The following is a 26,340-nucleotide window of genomic DNA, read 5'->3' on the forward strand; positions in this document are numbered from 1 at the left end:
ATATAGTACAAATATTTCTTGAAATGAAGAGCATTCGTCAAGAAATACCCATCAGCGGTGCTTTTTTTTTTTTTTTTTTTTTTTGTAAGAAAATGATGGATTGCCAAACTTTTAATTACTAATTAATTAATAATAAACGTTTAAATACAAGAAAAGTAATAATTTTTACCCACATTGAAAAAGGTGCCAGTATGCCGCACCGGTGCGTACCGTCACAAAAAAAGCACTGCCCATCACACATCCCCTATATCAGTCTTTCTCAAACTTTTACTGGTGGCGCACCCAAAAAAAATTATTCGCGCCCCACTTAGCCAGCTATAAGCTCCCGTGTCCGAGTAATGTAAAGAAAATGAAATGAAAAAGAAAAGAAACCTAAAGATTTTATTTTAAATTTAGGATTTACAATACTTTTTTTTTCTAAAGCGCTGTTAACAAAAAATTAAATATCTAGGCCTATATATATGTGTGAATCCAAATTTCGAGGTAGTCAATTTTTGTTTTTAAATAGATCTAGTTCTATTCTAGAGTTTTACAGAATCTAGCTAATTTAAAACAAGGTTACAAAAGACAGTTTGTGTGGAAACACAAACTCAAAATCGGCCCCCGAAAAGGTCCATCCAGGCAGGCTTCAATATTTTCAGAAAGAACATGCAAATAAAATTATATCAAAGACAAATGAAAGATAAGAATGGAGAAAGAAGGTTAACAGATCTTGTGTAGTGCCCCAACGGTCCCGCAGATCAAAGGATAGGTGAAAGTGAATGTAAAGTTAGATGTGAACCTGGCCTAACTAGTTCCCCTTTTAGACCTTGTGGTCTATAGGACAGATGATGTAAAGTTCATCTGTTTTTGTGGCCTACGATTAGCGAGGGTGTCATGTAGCCAGCACAACGACCAACCGCCTATACTTTTCCCCAACTAATGTCAGGTACCCATTAGAGCTTAGTGGACTCAGAGGCGCCCAAAGATTCCAAAGTTGAAAATCCCAGTCTTCACCAGGATTTGAACCCGGACCCCCAGTTCGGAAGCCAAGCGCTTTACCGCTCAGCCACCGCGCTTCCCTTGGCCTAACTGATGTCTTATAATTGATCCAATTGTTTTGAAAAGGCTCAATCTCTTATTCGAATCCTCAAAAAAAAAATTTAAAAAAAAAAAAATTTCCGCAATAGGTAGTATGTTCATAAAAATGAAGTTTATAAGATTAGGGGCCTACTATTCATTTTAAATTAGGTCTTACTTATAATGCATACAAATTAGCTTTTTCTCTTTAAAAAACTGCTGGCATAACTGATTTTAAAAATTAGATTTTTCGCTTTCAGAAAAAAAAAAAAGGTAGCCGTTGCATCAGAACTTTGAATGGTCTAAAATATTGTGTGTCGGATTTTCAATATCTTTTCTAGTTTACGAGATCTAAACGGGACGGACGGACAGACGGTCAGACGGACAGACGGACAGACATTTCGCACAAAACTAATAGCGTCTTTTCCCCTTTCGGGTGCCGCTAAAAATGTTTTGAGTACTAGACCTAGAAGAGTTCTGGAGACTGTATTGGAGATTTATTATGTTCCCCTTCCATCCATTTTTATTCCTTCGCCCTCCCCCCCCCCTTTTTTTTTTTGCCAAGACGTTAATGCACTCCGGCCCCCACTTGAAAGGACGTCGTGCCTCCCCCCCCCTCTTTTTTTTAAAGCGCGGGGGGGGGGGGGGGGTAGGGGGGTGCATAGGTGCGCTGTCCTATATAGTTATAGCATGGTTACTATATGAATATGGTTATAGTATTAAATATAAAGATATAGGTCTGTGAGCGCACATTAAAAATAAGTAACTTATAAAGTAAATATTTGTCTCACACGGAAGAGAGTGGAGCTCGTAAATGGGGAAAAAGGCTAAGAATTTAGAAATTTAGACTAGTAGTAGTAGATCTACTCTAGATCTTGTTTTAAGAAAAGGTTACTTAGATCTAGATCTATAGGCCTATTATAATAATTATATATAGAATAATCGGTAAAACTTCCCACTGAGACTCAGTCTAATCCCTCTCGAATCACTGTCACTGTGTCACTCACTTTTAAAAAAAAAAATATTTTAATTTAGTTTCACTTTTAACTTTAAGTTTTAGTTTCAAAGTCATGTTAGTAGATCTAGACAGTTGCTCACAGTTTCACTAGATCACTTGTAGATTCTATCTAAAATCTAACTGTAAAATATATAGTGATATAGAGTATAGATCTAGAGTATATCCTAACTAAAGTCAAATAGGTTAACTAGAATCTAGCAAAGACATTGTTAAAGGGAAACTCCGATGGTTTTGACAATTTTTGATATAATATCATATAGATCTATGTGTTTTGATTTACAGATAATGAATATATGATTCTTTTTTTTTTCTTTGCAATAATTACTTAGTAATTGATGTTTTTCCGACGTAATTTTCCTGCGCATCCAAAACAGTCAGACTTTCACTGGGTTTCTACTATGTGCCTCTGTGATGTCACCAAGGTGTTTTAATCTATTGACTTATTGTATAACAGGAGACCATACAGCAAAGTTTACATTCTCGTAAAAGAAATATATCTTGGTCTATGCAGTTAGATATAGGATCTTGTAAGCAAAGAAAAAATGCGTATTAAAAGTAGATTTACATGCTTGACTAACCACAGCAGTGTGTATTTTCTAGCCAGACCACTCAACACACAACAAACACTATAGCTTGGTTGTCTTGTCATGACCGACTACACGTAGTCTCGACTAGCCTTACACTGACCAGTTTGTTCAAATCAGTCAGACACACGATCTATTTACTTCTTGGGACAGAGAGAGGCTTAGATGAAAATGCCTTTTTTTCTCGATTTGATTATCCTAATGCTTTTAGATCTATCTATACATGTATTTATATATATATATAAGTATCATAGCTCTGGACTAAGCAGTCACTAAGCCTAACAGCTACTGTTAGAATGAAGCGATACGATTGGTCAAATCTAGTTTCTCTTTCAGTATTGTTGAGGGAAGTGACGTATGAACTAGCTTAAAACAAAATCTCATAGAACCCCGTTTTTTTTAGATGTCAAGAATTTACTGACTAATTTATTAAATATAAATGTTTCTAAGCATTTAAATAAAAAATGGTAAAATGTTTACTATTACAACTTTTTACGCAGAATTTAAATATGTCAATAACTAAAATTGACAAAACCATCGGAGTTTCCCTTTAACAGTTGAAGTGGAATGACTCTGTCACTTTTTGATCTTAAATAATCTCCACCAAAACATGATAGTTTCCAGTACAGTGCCAGTAGTATTCTCACCTGCCTCATTCAGTTTTGTGTGGGATCTTTATAAAATATCTTTCATTGTTTAATTTCTGTATTTATAGTTAATGTCATTAATTTCTTACTCTATTATCATGTTTTTATTGCCACAATAATGTCAATGTCAATGTACTCTCAATTTTTCAAACTAAAACTCTAGAGACTATAATGCCATACACAAACTTTTCTATTCCACTTTGGAAAATCACCCACATACAGGTGAATGTTAAAACAAAAGAAATTAATTTCATTGAATTATTAATTATAGAAAAAAAAATTCCTATAACACAATGCCCAAAAAAAAAAAGTATGATGGATCTAAAAAAAATTAGAGAATATTTTTGTTCCATGCAGATAGAAGTCCTAGTGTTGTTCCAGGCAGATAGAAGTCCTAGTTTTATTCTTCTCACTTTTCTTGAATTCATCACAAAACAAATTCATGTCATGCTGATCCTAAATTTGCTTTGAAATATCATGGGACAGTTCCATACTTTTTACCACCCCAAAAATAATTTAATATTGTTGTTTAATGATGTCAAAGTCCAAGCAAATTAATTTTGTGTTTTATTCTGTTTAACCTTGCAGGCTACATATGAGTAGAACTAAAACTTTAAACATGGCTAGACAAAATAGTTATTTGCTTTTCCTAGTTGTTGTCTGTTCTTGGGATGTATTAAATGGAGGTAAGCTATAGTAAGGCAAATGAATTTTAATTAAATTTTATTACGTTTACTATAGTGTCTTATAAATGTATTTTTTTTCTTTGATGCATATTTGAACAAAATATTTTTTTAATTAAGTTTAAGAAATTTTAATTGCTTTTAAATGGTACGGACTTTAAACTTATTTTTAGATTCTCTCTTGGTGTTTGGCGCATGGTCGTGTGGTATGTGAACTGGACTTGTTCATGGTCCCGGGTTCATACCCTGCCCGCTACCATCCCCCATTTGATCCCACAACATCATCAGGAATTGGCTACCCTACTGGCATGTTCTCTATATTGATGGTGGTACAGACTCCATTACAAATATTTCCTTATGGTTTATTACAAAACAGTTTGATAATTATTTACAAATATATTTCATTTTCAGACATTTTAGAGCTGGAAAGTGTAGGCCCTTCTGTTATCACATTAGCCGCTAATAAAACCTTGCAAGCATGGACCAAAGGTTCATTTAATGGCCTCAGTTTTATAAAGATCCAGGTTAGTATTAAATATGGTCATTTATCATAGTTTATGGAGAAAAAAGAAGATAATTTTACTGAATGTTACTTAGCATTAGTTAAGAAAAAAGAATTATGATTCTGTTTTGTTAATACTAAATCTATAGATTAATTATCAGTCTGTATGATATATACTTTTTGAAATGCCTTACCAGGCTAAACAGCTAATCAAAACAGCAGTTGTAGAACTTATTTAATTATCAATGTCAGTTATGCTTGATTCATGATATTTGTTTATAAAACATTTTTCATGCTCTGTATACCATTTTGACCCACTAATACAAACCTGTGGATTTAAAAATTCACTATTCTTGAACACACTGTATGGTGTATATGAGCTGTTATATCATGTATAGATATTAGTGGCTGAATCTGCTTTGGCATACCTAGTGTGCCCTCAGGTATGAGGACATTATTAGCATGGAAAATAATTTAGTAGAATATCAACTTTATTCAGTTATTGATGTAAATCAGACTCTAATTTAAAGACACCCATTGTTACCTACCAACTCGAAAAAGTCTATTTCCCTTTTTTATTCCATTCTTGAAAAAAAAAAAAAAATCACCAATGATATTTTTATATTTTAAAATTTTAAAAAATTTATTTCAATAAGAGTTTTTCTTTGATAAACCCTGATATGAAAAATCTACTTTTTTAAAAAAAGCAAATGAATTATGAGTGCAATTTAACAACTCCTTTTTATTACATACTAGTTGTTTTTGTTTTTTTCCTTCTAGTTTCATAGCCAGTTTAGCAACGTCTCGTTGTCCTCTGACAGCACATTCAGTTATTCTACAACTAAGTCTGGGAGTAGTGTTGGCATGATCCAGGTTCTAAAGCTGCATCAGCAGAATGTCACATGGTACATTCGAGTGGAAGGAACAGAAAATGTAACAGCTATCTATTATCTTGAATACTATTTCCCTGATGGTAAGTCTTGGCACACAATACAAGATTATACAAAATCTCATTACAACTAATTCATTGATAGTATTTCTTGTTTTTTTAATTTAATTAATACTACTTCATAGACTAAAACACTGTCAACATTATTAAAAAGGCAAAAAGAAAAAAGCAACTTATCATTTTAGTTGAATATTGAATATCCACTTAGGGTCTCTGCATTTAAACTAGATGTCCAAATCGGTTTATTTATAACTTGCAGGCTATATATACATTAGCTAAGTTGGAACTACCTAATCAGTTTATAGCTTTCAGGCCATACAATGGCCCAAGGGCAAATCCCCAACCATTCTCTTATGCCATGTTTCTGTATAGTATATTAGTGTATAAAATAACTACTAATCAAATTTGGCTTACAATATCTAGCAAAACAAAAGGTATTCGTGGACAAACTTAATTGTTTCAGAGCTAATTACTGGTACCTAGGAGTTTGCATTGTCTATTTAAAATAGTGTTTTTTACTTTCAATGTGTTTAATTTTCAATTTTCTTTCCTTTTGAAGTTCTTAATTTTGATTGTGTAAATACAAATTTGTATATTTATGTATACATTTATAACTGTGTAAATACAAATTGGAATATTTATATGTAAATGTATAATTGTATAGATACAAATTATAACATGAATTAATGATGTTTATAGACAAGATAGGAAGATAGGATTTAAATACTAAATCGACTACAGGATTAAAGATTTGACATATTATTTCAGTTTTTCTGTGTATTATTTTTAATTTTTTTTTATCCTCAGATCCTTTACCTGGAGGATGTAACCAAGTTTTTAATTTGGAGGTGGACCCATCTATAGTTTTATTGTCTAAACTGAAGCGCACAGATGTTTGGTTTCAGTGGGCCAGTCTAGCAGTGCCAATAGGCCAAGATCCTATTAACTGTGAACTTCAAAAAGTGACTAATGTTTTTCATAAGTATTCTTTTTTTTTTCACAGTTCTTTTTTCAATGATTGTTTTCTTTAAGGAGTTATATAGTTCTTCATTTATAGATGAAGATGAGCATTTTCTATGAACTCGAAGATGGCTGTGAAGTCCAGTCTTTGCTTTGAATAGCTAGCCATACACAAGTCATGGGGAAGTTGGGTCTGTTGCAGAGTTCTCTGCTTTTTCTCTTCATTTTGTTAATGTTCATTAAAAAGAAAGTTCATTTAGGAGCTAATTCTTATTTAAAGTTTATCCTTAAGAGATGGCAGAAGGATTGGGGAATACTTACAGACATATCTGCTATTGAAGATGCAGAAATGAGAGAAAATACAATCTTTTTTTATCATGAATGAAAATGGTGCTGGGGTGATTGAAAATAAAAAGTCTAGTCTTAATGGTACTTGAGAGAAGATTAAGGACTACTGCTGCACATAAGTTTAAATATTCTCAGGCCTATTTATAAAATTATTTTTTTTCTAGTGATTGATTTTCTTATATGCTGATTCTTTGATTTATTGCTTCCTGTCAGGTGCGTGATTCTCTGACCTATGATGTTTACACCTACTTTCTGTCTGCTCGTGATCAAAGTTTGGAAGAGTTCATTCATGCCACCAAGAAAATGTTGACAACTAATGATATCATTAAATATGGCACAAAGGTGAACAAAAAAAAAAGATTTTTTTTTTCTTTTTAAACTGGCTTGACCTTGTATAAAAATTGTTTTTCTAGAAAGAAGTTAGTTTTTAATTTGTTGTCATGATTGGATCTCTCATTTTCACTTCTTTTTCTGAAAGCTGAAATAAAAGTAAAAAGAGAATTTTATGTAAAAGGGATATTTCAAAAGTGACTTGCCAAACTTTGTGTTATACCAAGATTCTAAGGCAAAAATCTTCCTTGTTTTCACTTAAAAGAAATATTCATTTTTGCAGTTTATTTAATCACAGGTTACATCAGTAAGTGATGGCCCAAACTCAAAGTCCTTGGTAGCAATCACATCAGAACCTAATCAGGGAGTTGTGTATGCAGTGATTGTCACTAGGAAAGACACAGGACGTCAGGCTGCTTATGTAACTACTGTCACTTACTCCTGCGATCATAAGCAAGGAGAATGTAGTTCTCAATGTAGGTTGTAGTTATTTTTCCCCTTTTTTTTTAAACTTTTTTTTTTACCTTTTCATCAGGAAAGTGTCTTGGCCAATGTGTAAGACATTCACCTTTCAGTGATACTTGTTTCTTTCTCCCTGGTTAAATACCTGGTAGTAGATTATTACTAGACTCTGTCTCTGTACTATTGAAGTAGATAATATTATTAACTATTTTTTGTGTCCTAACAACCCAGCTTTCATCACTAATTTATAAATTGAAGACATTTCTTCTTTACAGAAGAAAATTACGCCCTATGCATAGTCTCAATGAAGAAGCTACCTAACTTTAAAGAAAATATAATTATTCAAATTATGTTTGTCATAACATAGCAAAACCCATGACATGTGGGTAACGGTCATTACATTTTTTTTTCATTTTTTTTTTAGTGACAGCTGTAGAGATTATTGTTCCAATCATACTTGGATTCTGCGGTCTTTTTTTAATGGCACTAGGTCATAATTACTTTAAAACAAGTAAGTGCTTTCCAGTCAGCTCTTTATTTTTAGACTTTTGATTTCTGTTTGTTATCAGGAAAACTTTTATGCAAGAAAGTGAATGAAGCTTGTCTATTGCTAGACACATTATTCTATAAGCCTATAAATCTGTTTTATAAAAAAGCCCATTTAATAAAAAGTATTTTGGTTTGGAAACAAAATTGAGATTAAATATTAATATACTATTTATATATTATTTACTATGCTGTTGTAAAGGTAGCTTTGTCTCGTTTTTAGTTTTTTTATAGATTGAATGGAATTAAAATATTATTTTTACAGCTCAGTGTTTCTTTGGATACATCTTCACATCTCTCCTCCTTTACATCGTTATCTCTACAGATCCTGATCAGGATGAAACAGGTTGGTATCAAGCTTATAATTAATGCACTGCTAGTGCTCAACTATAGATAAACATATTCCCATTTACATGGGCTATTTATATTATTTAATTCAAATATTCCCATTCAACTTTACACTAGGTAGGTAGATATTTTGGGACCTGGGTAGGTAAATATTCTGGAAGCTTAAAATTGAAACTAGCAAAATCTGCCCTTCTGGAGTGTCATCAGAGAATGATGACCATGTCCTTCAAAACAGCATTCTTTATCAAGAGACCTGAACAAGACACTGGCCCCAAAACACCCCTATAGAAAGAAAACTATATGGAGAGCTTCCTAATTTGGAAACCACTATGCTGTTCATCTCAGATATTGGTATAGTCATCTGAGCACTCCCAACATAACAATGAGAACGAGGAAGAAGAAGAAGGGTTAGGTAAAAGGAATTGGTAGTTTTACTGGCCATATAACACCTTAGGCTTCAGAGGCAAGTTCTTCTATTAAATGCCATGTTTGGATGGAAGTAGCACAGGGTTCATTCAGACTTTAAGTTTGTTTTCTTTGATACAAGTGTTAACATTGTTTAAACAAAAATAATTCTCTTTGGAAACAACTAAAATCAATATTTTGAAATTATTGTTGTAAGCATTCCAGTTTTAAATAGATGTAATCAGTTTTAAATAGATGTATTATGATTGAATATGTTTCAGTGAAGTTGGCAGTCTCACTCTCTCTGGGTGTAGTTGGAGGACTATTGTGGTTGCTGTTTTGGTGGTACTATCAATTTCCAACACTGTCTGTGTTTTTAGTTGGGCTGTGTGCTGGCTATCTGATGTCCAGTGTTCTCTTCTTCACACCGTTTGGTACATTGTTAGATAAAAACAAAGTTATTCAGTATAATGTTTTAGTTTGTATTCCTAAAAACTTAATACTAGAATGCAGCTTTCCTTTATTAACTTTAGGATGTTAAAGATTAAAAACTAACATACTGTTTTACTGACACTGTGTTTCTAGGCAACATAGTATGGTGGATGACAGAGATGAATTACAGTTTGGCCTTTCTCTGTGGCATACTTATCTATACAGTTGCTCTCTTGGCATATTACAGACTGGTAACTTTTTTATTAATTTTAACTTTAAAAAAATATTTCTTTTTATCTAGCCAGTGGCTCTGTGTTACTGAGAAGTGCAGGCAGAGCAAAAACTGCAGTTAAATATTAAGACCTACTTGGTATGCTTGTTTGACATGTTTCGAATGTTCCTTCAGAGTTGAAGATAATATACTTCCTAGTTGAAACCTCCCTAACCCTAGCAGCGGGCAGGGTATGAACCCAGGAACGTCGACAAGTCCGAACTACAGTTCAGCATGCTTACCAGGCAGGCATCCATGTTAGTGAGGATCATCCTTCTCAGAAGTCTACAGTTATTAAGCATCAGTTAGTGCTACCATTATTCTTCCTTATTCTCCCCAACTTGGGGTGAGGTGGCAGAGAAGTTAAGTGCTTGGCTTCTTAATCGAGGAGTCTCAAGTTCCAATTTTTGATTTGGAAGGTATTTTTTAGCTCCCCCGAGTTAACTTAATTCAAATGTGTATCTGACACACATTGGGGAAGTCATTTTTTTTTTGTCATTGTGGTGGCCACATGACACTCCAGTTAACACTTGCGATAGCAACAGATGAGCTTTACATCATCTGCCCCCATAGATTGCAAGGTCTACCCAGCATTTAACAACTCATTTTCAAAAGTAATTTTTCAAGGTAACTTTTGTATTACAATTTGTATGCAGTGGGGTGATTTCTTATTATTAAACAGTATTAGCCTCGGCTAAATATAATGTTTTTGAAGAAGCTTGGCTAAATATGTTACATGTGTCCAAAATTTATAAAGGATTTTGTTTTAGTAAAACAAATGGATACAGAAATAAGAATCATAGATTATTGTGGCTTTATTTCTAATCTTAACTCCATTTTATTAATTGCTGATATGTATTGCAAACTCTGTTGTCAGCTATGCATCACCTCATGCAGCTTGGTTGGCAGCTTCCAATTTCTGATGACCTTTGGAATACCATTAAGATCCAGCTTCAGGTCTATTTTTCTCAACTCCATCTACCATCAAACAATGGCAGATTACTTGGATGTTACAGTTATCTTCCCTTGCAATACCCAAGGTATGTGTGTGCAGATGAGTGACACAAAAGAAGAGTAAAACAAAAAATGTGTCTGCTTAGAAACTAAGGAAAAACTTGGTCAATTGAAAAACTGCTATTATTTTCATGTGAAGAAAACTAATTGGTTTTGAAAATTAAACTAAATATTGATTAATATAGGGCTTTATTTGTTAATTAAATATAAATCTATTCAAAGTTTAATAAAAAAAAATATATCAGTAAAATTGTAAATTAATAAAATAGATTTCAGTTTAAAAAATGTACATATAATATTTTCATTTTCTTAAGGTTTTCTCAAATTTACCATATATAATGCTAGACTTTGAAATCTTGTTTGTTAACTACTCTCATTATTGCACATAATATCATCAATGTAGAGTTACAACTTTTGTTCAATAATTATTATTCTCACAAAATGACAAACTTCTTAGCTATTGAAAGTTTTGTAGGTGTTTACCACTGTTGTAATTATGTCTGAGTGAGTGAAACTTGCTGACATACAATTGTATCTTTGTAGACACCTTGTTTGTTCTTAAGTAATTGTAACTATCTTTAGTAACAGTAATGGAACTGCAGACAAAATATCCTAGCTATTCTTTTATTTTACTGTGCATACTAATGCATATTCATAAGAACTAGAGAAGTAGAACTTAAATCTTTCTACTTGTTGCCTTTCAGACATTGTTTTGTTCACATTTTGGCCAGTCCTGGTTGTTGTAAGCATTTTCTGGCAGTTCTACAGGGAGCGGCCACGAGAACGATATATCTCAATAAGACCGATACTCCCAGTGGCTGATGATGATGTCGAGCAAGACAATTCTGGAGACTCTCTGTCCAGCCAGAATGAGACAGCTAGGCTTCTGACATCAAGACAACATGGATATGGAGCAGTACCAAGAAGATCAAGACGATCAAACAATAATTTAGTCACATAATTTAGTCACATGAACATTGATGATAAAGATTTTATTCCAAACTAATGGCTTACACTAACATAATGCAGTCTAATTTTATCAATTTTTTGTTTGTTTGGCAAAAAATAATGCATAAACACACATTGAGCCTTACCTAACCTTTGAGTGTTAAGGTTTGGTCCAATTATGTTACTATGAGAGGTTTGATGATTGCATTTATTTGGACTAGTATTTTGTTAATGATTTTTATTATGTTAATTTTTGGTAACTGATATTTTTTAAGTTTACAAGTGTTTGTTTTTTCATATAAATTCGTTATTGGGGCTTGAGAGTTAGACAGACTTTAAGTTTACTTGCCTTGCTTAAGGAATTTTTTTTTCACATTTTGCCTGATGCTTCAGAAAAATGGGAGAGGAAGCACACCATCTGCATTTTGTATAAATGACAATAACATAATATTTCTGTTAGCATAATGTTTCATGCTGCATTTGTTTTTACAATTCAAGAAAATGAAGTATATTATAAAAACAAAGTTTTTGTTTAGAAACTCAGTATCCTTGTCTTCCTTCCTTTGTCATTGCTTAACAAGGGGAAATTTGACTATTGTAGTGATTTTTCATATTTCATCACACCATTTCTTTTTTTAAATTATAATTCTGTAGATAAAAAAGGCATATACAATCTATTTGAGTTCATTGGACCACATCGAAATGCAATTGTTTTGGTCCTAATAATCAGTTGGTTTGATTTTTACATGAATATTCCCTAGGTTACAAGATTGGATGTACTATTATATAAGTAACATAGGATATGTTTATTAAACTTTTATTGTGTGATATAAAATAAAGTGAATGTACAAAAAGAAGTACTGTTTATGAACTTTGTTTATTGAACAATAAATTTGCAAACAAGTTTTTTCGAGACAAACTACAACACAGTAAATAAGGTACTCTGTATGCAAAGCTTAATAAAAAAAGGTTCTTATTCAAGTTACTCATTTGCAGAACTTATCCAATGTGATCTGACACATTCTCTTGGCAGAGTGCACTAACCAATAAATCATCATTAACATCTATTTCACCAATAAGATTGCATTTGTTTTCCTCCTGTATGAAATAGCGGCACAAGTTTCAAAGCTTTTCCTAGCATTCTGTGTTAACTTATTAGGGGCATGACCATCACTTTCTGGTCTTCTATTGCAATCATGTGTTTCTGCAATTTGAGCAACAATAGCAGCATCCTAATCGCCAATTTTCATCATAGCATTGAAGCTTGTTGTCAATAGGAAAAAAATCTTCATAATTTTCAACCTGTTTTAAGTTTCACAATAGTGGCTACTTTTCATTTTTTTGTTGTCACTATTTGTTTACTGAATTTTGGTCCAAGTAAGCATATAGACATATATAATAGACTTTGTTTTAGTACTTTAGGATTTGGTCCTAATAAGCAGATGGTCTGATTAACCCATGGTCCAATACACCAAATTCAAATATTTAATTGCTGGTTTCAATTTTTAAAACTGAGTCTTTCAAATAAATTTAAATTTGATATTAACTAATTTTGTTTTATATGATTGTCAATTATTCCAATGTATATCTAATATATAATACATGTATATATTATTTTTCTGTAAATGGATTTTTGTAGGTGCATATAATCAACTTTCATTCATTGTAATTTATTGTGAAATTATTTCATTATGCTGCAATAACTATTATATTTATATTTGGGAACAAGAATATTTTGAATATTACCTCCCTTCATATAAAACCCTTTAGTCTTTGAACAGTAGAACTTCACCAGTCTCTTGAAGAACATTTTTTTTCTCTTATATTCTACACATAATGCAATAGAACGTATGTATTGTTTACCTAACAAAGGTGGTTATAATATTTTGTTTTGCATAAATGTACATATGTAATGATATTATAGTGTATTTGTATAATTGTATTCTATATAGAATGTAATCAATGCTTCAAGTAGTTTTCTCTATACAGATTTTTATTTAATGTTCTTCCTGTTTGGTACAGAACAATAAAAAGACAACCTGCTGTATCGTTTTTTTTTTTTAAATCTTTTTTTTTCTACTAATTTTTCGAATTAAAATGATTATACTGCAGTGTACAATGTCAACCATGTAAATCAAATGTTAATGGGGCTTTTTTGTTCTAAAATTATTGAAAGCATTATTTTGTAAAAAAAAAACTCTTTGTTTTTAACCAGAAAAGTGGGTGAATGGGTTACACTCAGAGTTCACAGTAACTTGATCTAGCCGATACATGGTTTTCAATTGTGTGCAATTCAAATTATTTTGAGATTTGAACATCACAAACTGTAGAATACTTTATGCAAGATGCACCATTCATAGCAATGCCAATACAAAAGAGATGGGGCATTAATCAAACCTATTGAAATACCAAACTTCTTGGGGATGTCATTAAGTTTTATGTTCTTTCACAAACTGAAGTAAAAGTCTGAGCTTACATTTCAAGGAAATACTATTCAATTTGTTTTTCTTTTAAGGCCAGCATGAGCCTTGTATAAAATCATTTATTTATAATTGATTTTACTTAGGGTTGGATTACAGCCTATCCATGACTTTTAAAAATGTATTTTTGCAACCAATTAAAATATTCTTTTGAGTTGTAACTTGAATTGCAGTAAATGATTATAATGTGGGATTCTTTAAATTACCCTCAGTATTTGAGGTTATTTCTAGAAGCAATACTACTATGAACACAGCTATCATGACTCATTAAAGTACATTTTATTGAAAAAGTCAAGTATCTAAATGTTTTCCTTCATGTCACATTATAAACTTTATTATTATTTTTATCTTCAATTGTATGTATATGGCTCCTTCTGTCTTCAAAGACAATGGAGTGCGACCAGATGAGTCACTGGTTTTGGTTACGTCTTGAGATGGGGCAGAATCTGGAGTGACTGATCAAGCCAATTCTGCAACGGCAGAGTTTGCTACAGTTCGTGCACATGTATATTCATCTGTCCTAAATCTAGCTGACAGGGCATATTTCTTTTTCTTTCTCTTGGCTGACGCAGCTTCGTTTCTTTTGCATTCGGCGAAGTTCGTACCAGCACTTACAGTCTGTCTCCATGCTATCAGGTCTTGGGATATCTCCTCCCACATACTTTGGTCAATGACCGTGGCTCTCATGTCTCGCTTGCAGAGATCTCTGTAGGTTAGTCTTGGGCGGCCCTTGGGTCTGGCTCCCTCTGCAAGTTCAGCGTATAGGTTGTCTTTAGGGATTCTTCCATCTGGCATGCGAGTGACATGACCGAGCCAGCATAGTCTTCTCTGTTGAAGGAGAGCATAGATGCTGTGCATGTTGGCTTGTGTCAAAACTTTCTGGTTGGTGACATGATCCCTCCAGGAGATGCACATTATGCGTCAGCAGCGTAGGTGGAAGCTATTTAATCTGTGTTCTTGGCGCATGTAAGTTGCCCAGCTCTCACTGCCATAAAGAAGTGTACTCAGAACGCAGGCATTGTAGACTAGGATTTTTGTTGCCGTAGTCAATTTGGTATTTTCCCACACGCGCTTGGAGAGTTTTGCCATTGCTGCAGAAGCCTTTCCTATTCTTTTTGTCAGCTCAGTGTCTAAATCTAGGTTGCTGGCTATTGTTGTTCCCAAATATGTGAATTTCTGCACCACCGTAAGTGTGTGCTTTCCAATATGTATCACTGGTATTTCTGCGACATCTTGTCCAGGATTTCAGTCTTGGAGAGGCTTATTGTAGGGCTAAACTCTTGACAAGTAGCTGCCAGAGCATTCACAAGCCTCTGCAATGCTACTTGTGAATGAGATATGAGTGCGGCATCGTCGGCGAACAGCAGTTCCCTAATCAAGATACGCCGTCTCTTCGTTTTGGCTTTAGGGCGTGTCAGGTTAAATAGCTTTCCATCGGATCTACTACGAATATATACTTCATCTTCCAGGGATTTAAAAGCGCCGGTGAGTACAACTGAAAAGAAGATGCCGAATACTGTTGGAGCCAGAACGCATCCGTGTTTTACTCCGCTCTTGATGGAGAATGGCCTAGAGGCGGAACTGTCAAACTGTACTGTTCCTGCATATTTTCATAAAAAGCTGACACTAGTTTCCGTAGCTTGTTTGGACAGCCGATTCTCTCTAATACGGCAAACAAGCCGGTTCTGCTGACAAGGTCAAACGCCTTGGTCAAGTCAATAAAAGCTATAAAGAGGGATTGCCTTTGTTTTCTGCTTTTCTCCTGTAGCTGTCGCAGGGAGAAGATCATATCTGTTGTGGATCGACCTGCCCTAAAGTCATACTGCGATTCTGGGTAAACTCGTTCTGCCAAGATCTGCAGCCGCTTCAGTATTACTCTGGCATAAGCCTTCACAACTATGCAAAGAAGTGAAATGCCTCTATAACTGTTACAATCGGAGCGGTCGCTCTTATTTTTGTAAATATGTTGGCATCCTTCAATTCCTGTGGGACGATTCCTTGCTCCCAGCACAAACTTAGCAGTTCATGGAGTGGCTTGATTAGGGCATGCTTTCCAGCCTGAATGGCTTCTGCAGGAATACCATCTCCTCCGGGTGCTTTCCCGTGTGCAAGTATGTCAATGGCTGTGCTCAGTTCCTTTACAGAGGGCGTTTCGTCTAATTCGCTCAAAACTGAAAATGGTAGGAAGTTAGACAAAGCACTTGGCGAGATGACATTTTCAATCTGGTAAAGTTCTGCATAGTGCTTTACCCATCGCTCCATTTGCAGTGCATGACCACTGATGATTGAGCCATCTTTTGACTTGAGCGGGGCACACTTGCTGGTGTGAGGTCCAAAGGCTTTTTTCATGCCCTAGTATAGTCTTCTGATGTTACCACAGTCGGCACAAGATTGGATTTTTTCATATAGGTCCTGCCAGTATTTGTTTGCGCACTGTCTTGCTATTCTTTGGGCATCGTTTCGAGTAGATCTGAGCGCTTGTAAGTTGTGCTAGGGGTGGGCTCCTTCTAGTATTTTAGCATGGCTACACTCTTGTTTCTAGTGTCAGTTTCCATTTCTGGCAGACTTGCTTCAAACCAGTCTTCATTTTTCTTTGTTTTGTTCCCAATGTCCAGTAATGATGTTTGGCACATAGCATCACGTACGAACGTTCAAGTTTTTTCTACCTCAGTCACTGAGAATTGTAAAAGCTTCCTCTAATTTCTTTATGAATTCGATGCGAAGATCAGAATTGTCTTTGTCCATTCTCATTCATCTTGCCGAAAAAAAAAAGCCCAAGGCAGTCTGGCCAGGTAATGTGGTCTGCTCCTACTTTTGCAATGAAATCACCTAGAATGGCCATTGCTCCTTTTGAGGAATAATCTCAATGGTTTCTTGAGGTTTTCGTAGAACTTGTCTATGTCTTCCTGAAGTGATTATAGTGTAGGGGCATAGGCACTAATTAGAGTGACTTTCGAGATGTAGTCATCATACTTATGCTTAGTAGCCTTTCCGAGCCACCAACTGGAGGGACTATCGTGGGAAGTAGACTGTTCTTGACAGCATTTTAAAACAGGAAGTTGTCAATTTAAAAACTAAAGGATTCATTTTATTTATGCACCAAAACTGAAACTGCATTTAAATACCCCAGCTGAAAGTAACGTGAATTTTTCAGAACTATTTCTCTTAATGCTATTAGAAATAATAAAAAAAAAACAACTGTTAAATGCCTCTCAACCTTGCTTTAATTAATGGCAGTGTCTTAGATTCTAATGATTGAGGATGACTATGCAAACCCGGTTGCGACTTGCATAATTTTCCGCATCTGATGCAAAGATGTTGTCCCAATAGGATTCACAGAATTATCTACAAAACATTTGGTTACTATTGACACTGCCTTTGAAAACTTTTCATTTATTTCACATTGATGATTTTGAGATAAGCAATTTTTTTTTTCTCTTGCATGATGTTGCCTGATGAAATATTGAAATGTTTGATATGAAAAGAAAATAAAGGATCTATGTATTAAAATGTTTGGATAAATATCTTTTTAAAACTTTGAATTAGTATTTGTCTTTTTTTTTACATATTTTATTAGCATGCTCTCATTCAAAAGCTAAAATATTACCAATAATAGTTTTTAAACTATACAGAAATGAAAGTACAGATAATTAAGTAGGATGTAATAATCAATCCCTAGGCCACAGTCATAAATTAGTCTAAGAACAAAGATTTTCTTGGATATTATGATAACCTCATCGAAAGGAGGAACTCAACACCTTGAAGCGACAAAGGCTGAGCTGTTTCTGTCATATTGTAAAACATGACTCACTGTCAAAAGTCATCCATGGGAGTGAGCATGAAGATAAGGCTATACAAAGAAAAGCTGGCAGGACAAGGTAAAAGAATGGACCAGCCTCTCTCTTGATAGCCTGCTAACTGGAATAAGTGGAGGGATTTGGTTATGTGTCACAGCAACCCGATGGCGAAAGTTTAGGGAAAGATGATAATGACAAGAACATCCTCAAACTAGTGTGAACTAAAGTTTGTGAAATGTGCAATCTATGCTGTTTTGTTTTTTTTCCAGGGAAACTACTCTTTTTACCTGCCCATAAACAGGAAGTCTGTTTAACATTAATACAAACTACTTTTAAAAGTTAAATTTCATTTTAAAAATGTTTGAGTTCTGTGTGAGAAAAAACAACAACAAACAAACAACATAACAGGTAGAGAATAACCACTTGCAGCAATGATATCAATAATCAATTTAATCTGGTAATGTAGTTTCATTGCATTATAAACAAAACATAAATAAAAATGCACCAATACATAGCAATGATACTAATTCAATTTTGTTTTATTATCACAGAGATATGCTGAAAAGTTATTGATTTACAGAACATAAAGATAGCATGTGAAATACCTTCTTAGTTTTTTGTGTTAAGTTTAAAGTATCTTGTCAAAACAAGCCATAATTATGTAATTTTTTAAAAATCTAGACACGAATCATTGAATAGTATTTTAAAATGTGTTACTTAGAAGTAAAAAAAATACATTATAATTTTGTACACACATTAGTCTTAATTTGCACCTTCTAAAGTAATGATCTCTTCTCAGTAAATATCTAAAGGTCTTTCAAGTCTTAAAAAATATATATATACAATCATGAGATTTCAACCTGTATATTATATGCACATACAAAACTGGTGGAACCCAATGTTAAACTTAATGATAAGTGCTTCAATATGGATATAAGCAGTTCTCAATCATAGCATATTTAAATAGTTTCAAACTCTAAATTTTCGAAGGTAGTTCATTGATGACCTCTACAACTATAAAGCCTACATGAAGAAAAGGAATTGTCTCATTTTTAATAAAATTTAGACTTTCTTTTATACCATAATATTTTTTGTGTTTTGGTATTTTAGGCATCACATACCATACGTTGACATACTTTTAGTCCCACTTTAAGTAAGTTATGTATTTAAATTTGCCTTTTAAAAGTTTTTAAGAAAATTTAATTGTTATTATGCCATACAAATCTAAGAAACTTGTTTCTAAAATGAAAATGAAAATTTTTTTTTTTTAATTTCGCCTTGCCTTTCTCACTAGTAAAAGGTGTGCCTTTTTTTCTCACTAATACCAACTTATAATGTTTTACAAGTTAGCCCTAGCTATAAAAGCACAGACGATGGGTTAAGTAATGATGCTTCTGACTTATAAAAAAAAGTACAAAAATTTGTATAATAATAAATGCACTATATAAATGGATCAACAGAAAATGTTGGAGAGTGGCTATAAGTTAGGAAACTGTAGACAACAAATGATGTGTCTATTAGAGGGTTTAGCTAGGGAAGCAGAGAGCAACGTGACATTTTTGCACTTAGCTGTCATACTTGGAATATATATAGAAAAATAATAGATTTAAAAAATAATCTAAATCATATGTAATTAAAAAAAAATGGTTAAACATCTGCATTTAACCATCCATCACACATTCATTTCATTTTGCCCACTGCAAGGCTAAATCTTTTAACATATTTTAACCACATTATATACATTAGCTAAACCCCCTCATTCTAAATTATGAATGTTGCATGTCACATAGCCAATATCTGTATCTACAATATCCAATGCGATATTTTCAACATACCCTTGTACAAATCAGACTTAACTCTCATTCAAAGTAATTATAGCAGCCAATCGTATTCATTCTTTTTTTTTATTTCTTAGTCACAGGTTTTGGAGTCAATTTGCTTTTCGTGTCTTTCTTTGTTTCTACAGATGGGCTCTTCTTAAGTGGTGCTATATCTTTCTTCACACCTGTCGCAGACACAGTTTTCTTGACTGCCGGAGTCACTGAAATGGATGTTTTCCCCTTTTTCAATTCAGTGGCAGACTTGCTGGCACCTGGAGTCTTTGGGCTGGTGTTGGTGGGAGTGGTCTCCCTGCTGCTACTAGGCTTGGACTTTTTCTCTGCTGCCTCCTTTTTATCACCATCATCTTTTTTATCCAGGGCCAGCACAACAGAAGAGTCACCCTCGGTATCAGTGTTGGTATCATCATCATCAGCCTCATCATCGCGCTCCTTTTTCATATCTACTTTTGCTTCGGCCTGAAGTATTTTTTCTCTGCTAGTGGTGCAGATCTCCAATAGTTCCCTGAGTGCTCTATTCTCAATTTCCAAGCGTGAAAGACGTTCTTTATCAGCGCAACCAGACGTTTCATCCACCTATTGAATCAAATGATCCGAGGATTTATTAAAGCATTAAGAGCAAATGGCATGAAAACACATTTTGCATTTGTTAACAATTAGGGAATAGAATTAGGATGATTTCATTTTTTTATAGGGTTTAATGAAAAAGCAAATTGCTTTTCAAATATACATTTTATTTAAAAATGTGTGACTGATGTGCTCCTTGGTCGTGGCCACATTCTTGTACTCTTGCAAATCTTGGACACTAACTGCAGAACTAGAGAGGAGGATCCTAGCAATGAAACTTAGATGTTATAGAAGGTTCCTAGGTATCTCCTACAAAGACTGCATCACAAATGAGGATATTAGAAACAGGATCACAACAGAAAGAAGGCTCCATGATGACCTGCTGTCAAAAAAACGCAAACTAAAATATGGCCCTATCACAAGGACCTAAGGGCTTGAAAAGAACTTTTTCAGGGAACAAAGCCAGGAAAAAAGGAAGAGTTAGAGAAAGCAATAAGACGAAGACCTACTAACTATTGTAAAAAAATAAATAAAAATAAAACTATATGGCTATATTACAAGGTCTTCTAGGCTTGCAAAGACCTTCTTTCAGAAAACAGTACCATGAAAAAGAAAAAGAGGCTGACAAAAAAAGCAATGAGAAGACAAAATCAAAGAATGGATGGGCCTTTCATTGAAAAAGATTCTATTCAAGGCAAAAGTCAGATACGAATGTGTAAAGATGGTCAACAGATCATGTCTGGTGCCCTCTAACTGCCAATCAGACTAATGGATAGGTGAAGTTGAAGGCTAATGATATATAAATCAAGTGATGTGATTTTTTAAATAAAGATTTCACTATATTATTTTCAAGTTAGATTTCCTTAAATTACAACAAGCATGCTTTAAAGTTAAACATAGTGAACTGAGAACAAAAAGGTTACTTAAATAGATCAATGTTTAAATGTGGACAACATAGGTGTTTTAAGAAAACAATCTCACAAATTCATTTTGTGTTGGTGTTTTTATTTCAGTGTAAATTTTGTTAAAGATTGTGCAACAGTCATAACCTTAAACTTGTATATTGTCAGAAGACTACAAAATCAAAAAAATCATATAATTTCAATTAATTGAGTGATAAGATCAATTTAGTAAAGGCAGCAACAAGAGACAATACCTCTATAGCCTTCTGCATCACACCGGCCATTTCATCAATCTTATCCATGAGATGACAAACTGATTCCTAAAATGAAAAATAAAAGAATTTTAATTCACTACTTTTAAACTTAGAAAAAAAAAATTACTTAAAAAAAAAAAATTGTTGTGGAAGTTATGTAATTCAAATACCCAAATTAAAAACAATTGTAAATTTAAAAAAAAAAAAAGTTACAGACATATTAGTGGACAGCCATTAGGGTTTTATCAAATTCACTGATCTAATTTTATTTCACCCCAAATCACACCATAATCATATTAAAAAATGACCAAAAATCAATACAGGATATTTGGATGTTTTTTGGATTGTTTAGTCATTAGTCATAGGATAGCTGATCTAATTGTGTGCCGATTGTAAATATTATGCATTAATACTAATATAATCTATATTATTAATAATCGAAACTCTGCTAACAGATATTTATCAAGCCTGTGTGTTGCTATATAATGTTTTACATATAAGCATACAATATACATCATTATTTTAAATCCAAATACCAAATAGATCTAGTTATTGCATCTCTTTGAAGCACAATAAAGGTTTGCGTAAGTCATATTTTCAACAATACTTCAATACTTTTAAACCAAATGGTGACACAAATGGTGGTAGTGCTGTGTGTGTTTTCAGCTGATGCTGATGTTAATCGCCCCAGGCCAGCGCTAGACTAGCGGTCAACCAAGACGAGTAACAGTACACGCTAGTTCGGGAAGGATCTGTGTTGTAAATAGTATGCATGCAAGTCACGTCGAAAGTAGTCATGTGATCAACCAGAATGGTCAAGTGACGTTCCACCTTGTTCAAGAAGGGACCCTATATAAGAGTGAATGTATCAAGTCAAGTCACTTCATGTTACCTCGCAATATCACAAGTACAAGGCAAAGTCAGAGTCAGAACCAGCACGGTGTGAAGTTGGACAGGAACAGAGAGTTGAGTACAAGTCCATGAAGATGCACATTTTTTGTGCAGTCAGTGTTATGTTGTTGCCAATAGTACAGTATTGGCTGTGATATATTTGACATTAAACTGTTACGTTACTTTGGAGCCCTGAGTTGTCAAGTTCTTTAGTTGGCTGTGTCGTGTGATGCAGTTTGCAGAAAGCTTGGATAGTGGGAAATGTTGCAATATGATATTTAAATGTAACAGACAGACTGCAGAAATTCAGCTGTGACTTTTTCATTAGAATGATGATAAAGAGTTTTTCTTTTTCTGTAACAAAAATAAATTTTTAAAAATATAAAATTAATTTTTGAAAATGTGCTCCTATTCTTTACTTGTTTTACCTTGTCAATAATATCTTTTTCTTGTAGTGCCCGCTCAATTTTGTTACTTTGTATCAGTTTAACAGTGTGTTCCCTATATTTCTGCATAATGAGTTCTAATGCTGACTGGTGCTCCTCTAAGGCTGCTTGAAGTTCCCTGTTTTCCTGCTGTAGTTCCCGTATCTGACGATTCTCTTGTGCTATGCCCAATACCAATGTAGACCTTGGTCTATGCTTAGCAATCTCATTAAGTTCAGCAATATCATCTTGATACTAATGAATAGAAGAAAAAACAATGCATTTTAATAGCTAGTCAGGAAACCAAATTTAAAGTAAAAAGCAATATTCTCCATAACAATTTAAAAAGCATTTATTATTGTATGTTATATATATAGACCATGCCTATTTTATTGAAAACATTTTCTCTAAACAAATGGTGGATAACAATTAGTGACTTTATTTTTCAAAATTGATTTAGACATTAAGAAATGTATCAAATGGGAATAAGTTTAAGCCATCATTGTTCATTTAATTTTTAAAGGGAGCAACCAAAGTAGTTTTAAGTATTAGAATGTATTCCCCAGTCCCTGGTCAAGACCTCAAGTAATTTTAGATGTGACGACATTAGACAAAGGCTAGGAATGAGAAGAATTTTACATCTGAAAATGAAAATTATTTTAATTACAATGTTTATTTAGCCAATGTGTAAGTAGGCTCAATTTAGAAACTAAGCCCTGGTCCAATTATTCTGCTTCTTAAGACTGCCTAGTTACTTATTGTATCACTGTATGTCTTGCTGATAGTACAACAAAAGCAAGAAAATTGAACATGTACAGTTTAAATGCCAAAACTTCAAATTTCAAAAGTGTAGCAACAGTAAATATTGAGGTCTGTTCACAGAACATTCTTTACTTTAATATAATCAAATATTTGTGTATAGAGCTAAAGATTTTTTTTTTACAAATCTGTTTCATTGCTTCTAATTCACTTATTAACAAGGATAAGAAAAAGATAATGAAGATTAACTGCTAACATAGAACATTGCTCTGGTAGGTTATCCCTTGGAGAAAGTAGATTCCTTCCCCTACTTGGGGTAGCATTCTCGATGAAACAGGTGAAACAGATGTCGATATCAAAGCAAGGATGCAAAAGCAAGGGCTGCCTTCATACAGCTTTAACTCTAAGGTTAAGGCAGTTTTTCTTTATGGAGCCAAGACCTAAACTACTAAAACTGCCATTAGGAAAGTGCAAACTTTCATTAACAGCTGCATCATAGAATCCTTCACATCCACTGGCCAGACACCATCAACAACCGTGAACTTCTGCAAAGAACCATAAAATATCAACCTTTAAAGCTTGGCGACCCCTTTTTACAATCCCCCACTCTGCCACGAGCCCCCCCCCCCCAGACACACACACAGCACTAGAAGAATAAACAAAAACAATCCATTTTTCGATGGTCCTTGGCGACCCCTGGCAAATTGTCAATCGACCCCCAAGGGGGTTGCGACCCACAGGTTGAGAACCCCTGCTGTAGAAGAAGAATCACAAAAAGAAGATGGAGCTGGATGGGGCACACTGTATGCAACTAGCATCACAAGGGAGGCATTGAAGTGGAACTCACAAGGCATCTAAAAGAGAGGGTGTCCAAGAAGCACATGACGATGAGAACTAAAAGCAGACACTTTAAAGTTTAGTTACACCTGGTACAAGATGGAAAGAATGGGCCAGTACAGGGGACTATGGAGATGTATTGTTGGCTGCCTATACTCCAATAGGGCTAGGGCTGATGGGCTGTAAGTAAGTAAGCTTCTAATTTCAGTAAATATTGAGGGGTATCTACAAAACATTTTTTTTTTTTACTTTTTACTATAAAAAAAAAGCAATACAGCTTTAGATCTAATATTTGATTATTAGACATAGTTTTTATAGAGTTTTAGATATAATATCTTAATTTTTAACAAACCTGTTTCATTGCTTCAATTTTGTTGAAGAGTGTCTGTGTTGTAGCTATTATGCTATCTGCTAGAGTGTCATGATCCTTTAAACGTATGATCAGAGTATGAGCATCTGTCAATAATTTTTCAACTGACAAAGCCATTGTCATTTATTGATTGTACTCTAAATTTAGTTCATTTAGACTAGATCATAACCCGATAAACCTCTTGAACCTGTGATTGTGGGATAAGCAGCTAATCTGTAGACTGTAGACCAATGATAAGATGGTGCTTGATCTAGATCTAGTGACTACAAAACATAAAGATAGCATCAAATCTTACTGAAATCTATATAATAATTTTCATTAAAGAATAATAGAGAATTATTTTTGTAACAGATCTTCATTTAATTATTTTAGAATCTTTTTCAAAGCTAAACACAATTTGGAAAGAGTAAGGTATAGCCCCAACACAAAATTCAATACGACTGATGTACTCCTTGGTCCCTTAGTTAATGGTGACACTCCTGTATGTTTGCAAATATTACTAACTGCAGAACTAGAGGTAAGTTTCTACTAGCCACATTATGTCATATTAGTAAGATTTTACATATAAATATATATCACAAAGGTTGCATCACGAATGAGGAAATCGCAAACATGACCATACTGGCCATTAGACCCCTTACCCCATGCCCATGATCATGGCGAAAAACATTGAAATAAGCTAAGACTACAAAAAGCGGTGTACAGCCTTTATATATCAAGACATCCTATAAGGTTGTATATAAATATCTTTCTGTTGGGAACAGAACTAGTACTAACAGGGAAAAGCAAGAGAGGAAGGCATAAATAAAAAAGCCAAAAGTGGAAAGAAAACATCTTGACTCTTGAGGAATGGAATATTTCATAATGGATGGAAGTCAATGAAAGAGACTAAAACTCTCTAATCCTGGTCAAAGACAGAGAGAAACATTAACCATTATCCCTCATCATGTGTGGTGCCTCAATAGACTATTTAAATTTTAGTATTTATAAACTAAAACTTATAATAAAGAAATATTAATCATAATGAATGATAATGATAATGTAACAAAATACAAAAGAAATTGAAATGTTTGGCCCAGAGTTGAGTTTGGGGGGGGGGGGGGGACTTCCATCAATCCATGTTCAAGTTAGGACAATTAAAACTACAATTAAAGCTATAAAGATCTAGATTAGATAAGTAGATCTAGAATCTAATACCCTACATTTTAGTTGATTTGTTCTCTAAGACAAGACACACACACAAAATGTGAAAAAGTAACAAAGGATGACAACACAGATCAAAATTTAAAGCACTCTTCAATTAAAATGTTTTTATTTAACGTTCGGTGAAAAAGAATACGAACATAACAATCTATGAATATATAGGTCTGTGAACTAATCATTATCTATATATTTAGGTCTATGAATAAAGACTGCTTCCAATAAGAGGCATAGACAAGACATATTGACTGCTTTCTTTCCTACTATATAGTCACCAACCTACATATATTATTATATGGTTATTTCGTTGTTCTTTTTTAGCGGCCCCCGAAAGGGGAAAAGACGCTATTAGTTTTGTGTGAAATGTCTGTCCGTCTGTCCGTCCGTCCCGTTTAGATCTCGTAAACTAGAAAAGATATTGAAAATCGGACATCACAATATTTTAGACCATTCAAAGTTCTGATGCAACGGCTACTTTTTTTTTCCTGACAGCGAAAAATCTCATTTTTAAAAT

At 33.8% G+C, this 26,340-nt stretch overlaps 2 protein-coding genes across 5 annotated transcripts; one reads left to right on the forward strand and one right to left on the reverse strand.

Moving 5' to 3' along the window:
- Window positions 1-1,825: 1,825 nt before the first annotated feature.
- LOC106054384 (transmembrane 7 superfamily member 3-like) lies at window positions 1,826-17,224 on the forward strand. Of its 3 annotated transcripts, none has more exons than XM_056043678.1 (13): window positions 1,826-1,885; window positions 3,897-3,994; window positions 4,403-4,515; window positions 5,274-5,466; window positions 6,250-6,404; window positions 6,964-7,092; window positions 7,379-7,556; window positions 7,967-8,053; window positions 8,354-8,434; window positions 9,123-9,275; window positions 9,427-9,524; window positions 10,422-10,584; window positions 11,263-17,224. In XM_056043678.1, exons 2-13 carry the CDS (start codon window positions 3,904-3,906, stop codon window positions 11,517-11,519), a joined length of 1,698 nt encoding a protein of 565 aa, XP_055899653.1. In that variant the 5' UTR covers window positions 1,826-1,885; window positions 3,897-3,903; the 3' UTR covers window positions 11,520-17,224. The 3 variants fall into 3 exon arrangements, with proteins under 3 accessions (XP_055899653.1, XP_055899652.1, XP_055899654.1); XM_056043677.1 differs by having other exon boundaries at window positions 1,840-1,949; XM_056043679.1 differs by lacking the exon at window positions 1,826-1,885 and adding an exon at window positions 1,985-2,004.
- A 989-nt stretch (window positions 17,225-18,213) lies between these two features.
- LOC106054385 (FGFR1 oncogene partner 2 homolog) lies at window positions 18,214-25,946 on the reverse strand. 2 transcript variants are annotated; one of them, XM_056043682.1, is made up of 5 exons: window positions 25,829-25,946; window positions 24,609-24,889; window positions 22,664-22,915; window positions 21,345-21,410; window positions 18,214-20,197 (listed from the first exon to the last, which is right to left on the reverse strand). In XM_056043682.1, exons 2-5 carry the CDS (start codon window positions 24,747-24,749, stop codon window positions 19,688-19,690), a joined length of 969 nt encoding a protein of 322 aa, XP_055899657.1. In that variant the 5' UTR covers window positions 24,750-24,889; window positions 25,829-25,946; the 3' UTR covers window positions 18,214-19,687. The 2 variants fall into 2 exon arrangements, with proteins under 2 accessions (XP_055899657.1, XP_055899655.1); XM_056043680.1 differs by having other exon boundaries at window positions 25,824-25,927.
- Window positions 25,947-26,340: the final 394 nt, after the last annotated feature.

The sequence above is a fragment of the Biomphalaria glabrata genome, chromosome 10, assembly GCF_947242115.1.
Source record: "Biomphalaria glabrata chromosome 10, xgBioGlab47.1, whole genome shotgun sequence".
NCBI lineage: Eukaryota > Metazoa > Mollusca > Gastropoda > Planorbidae > Biomphalaria > Biomphalaria glabrata.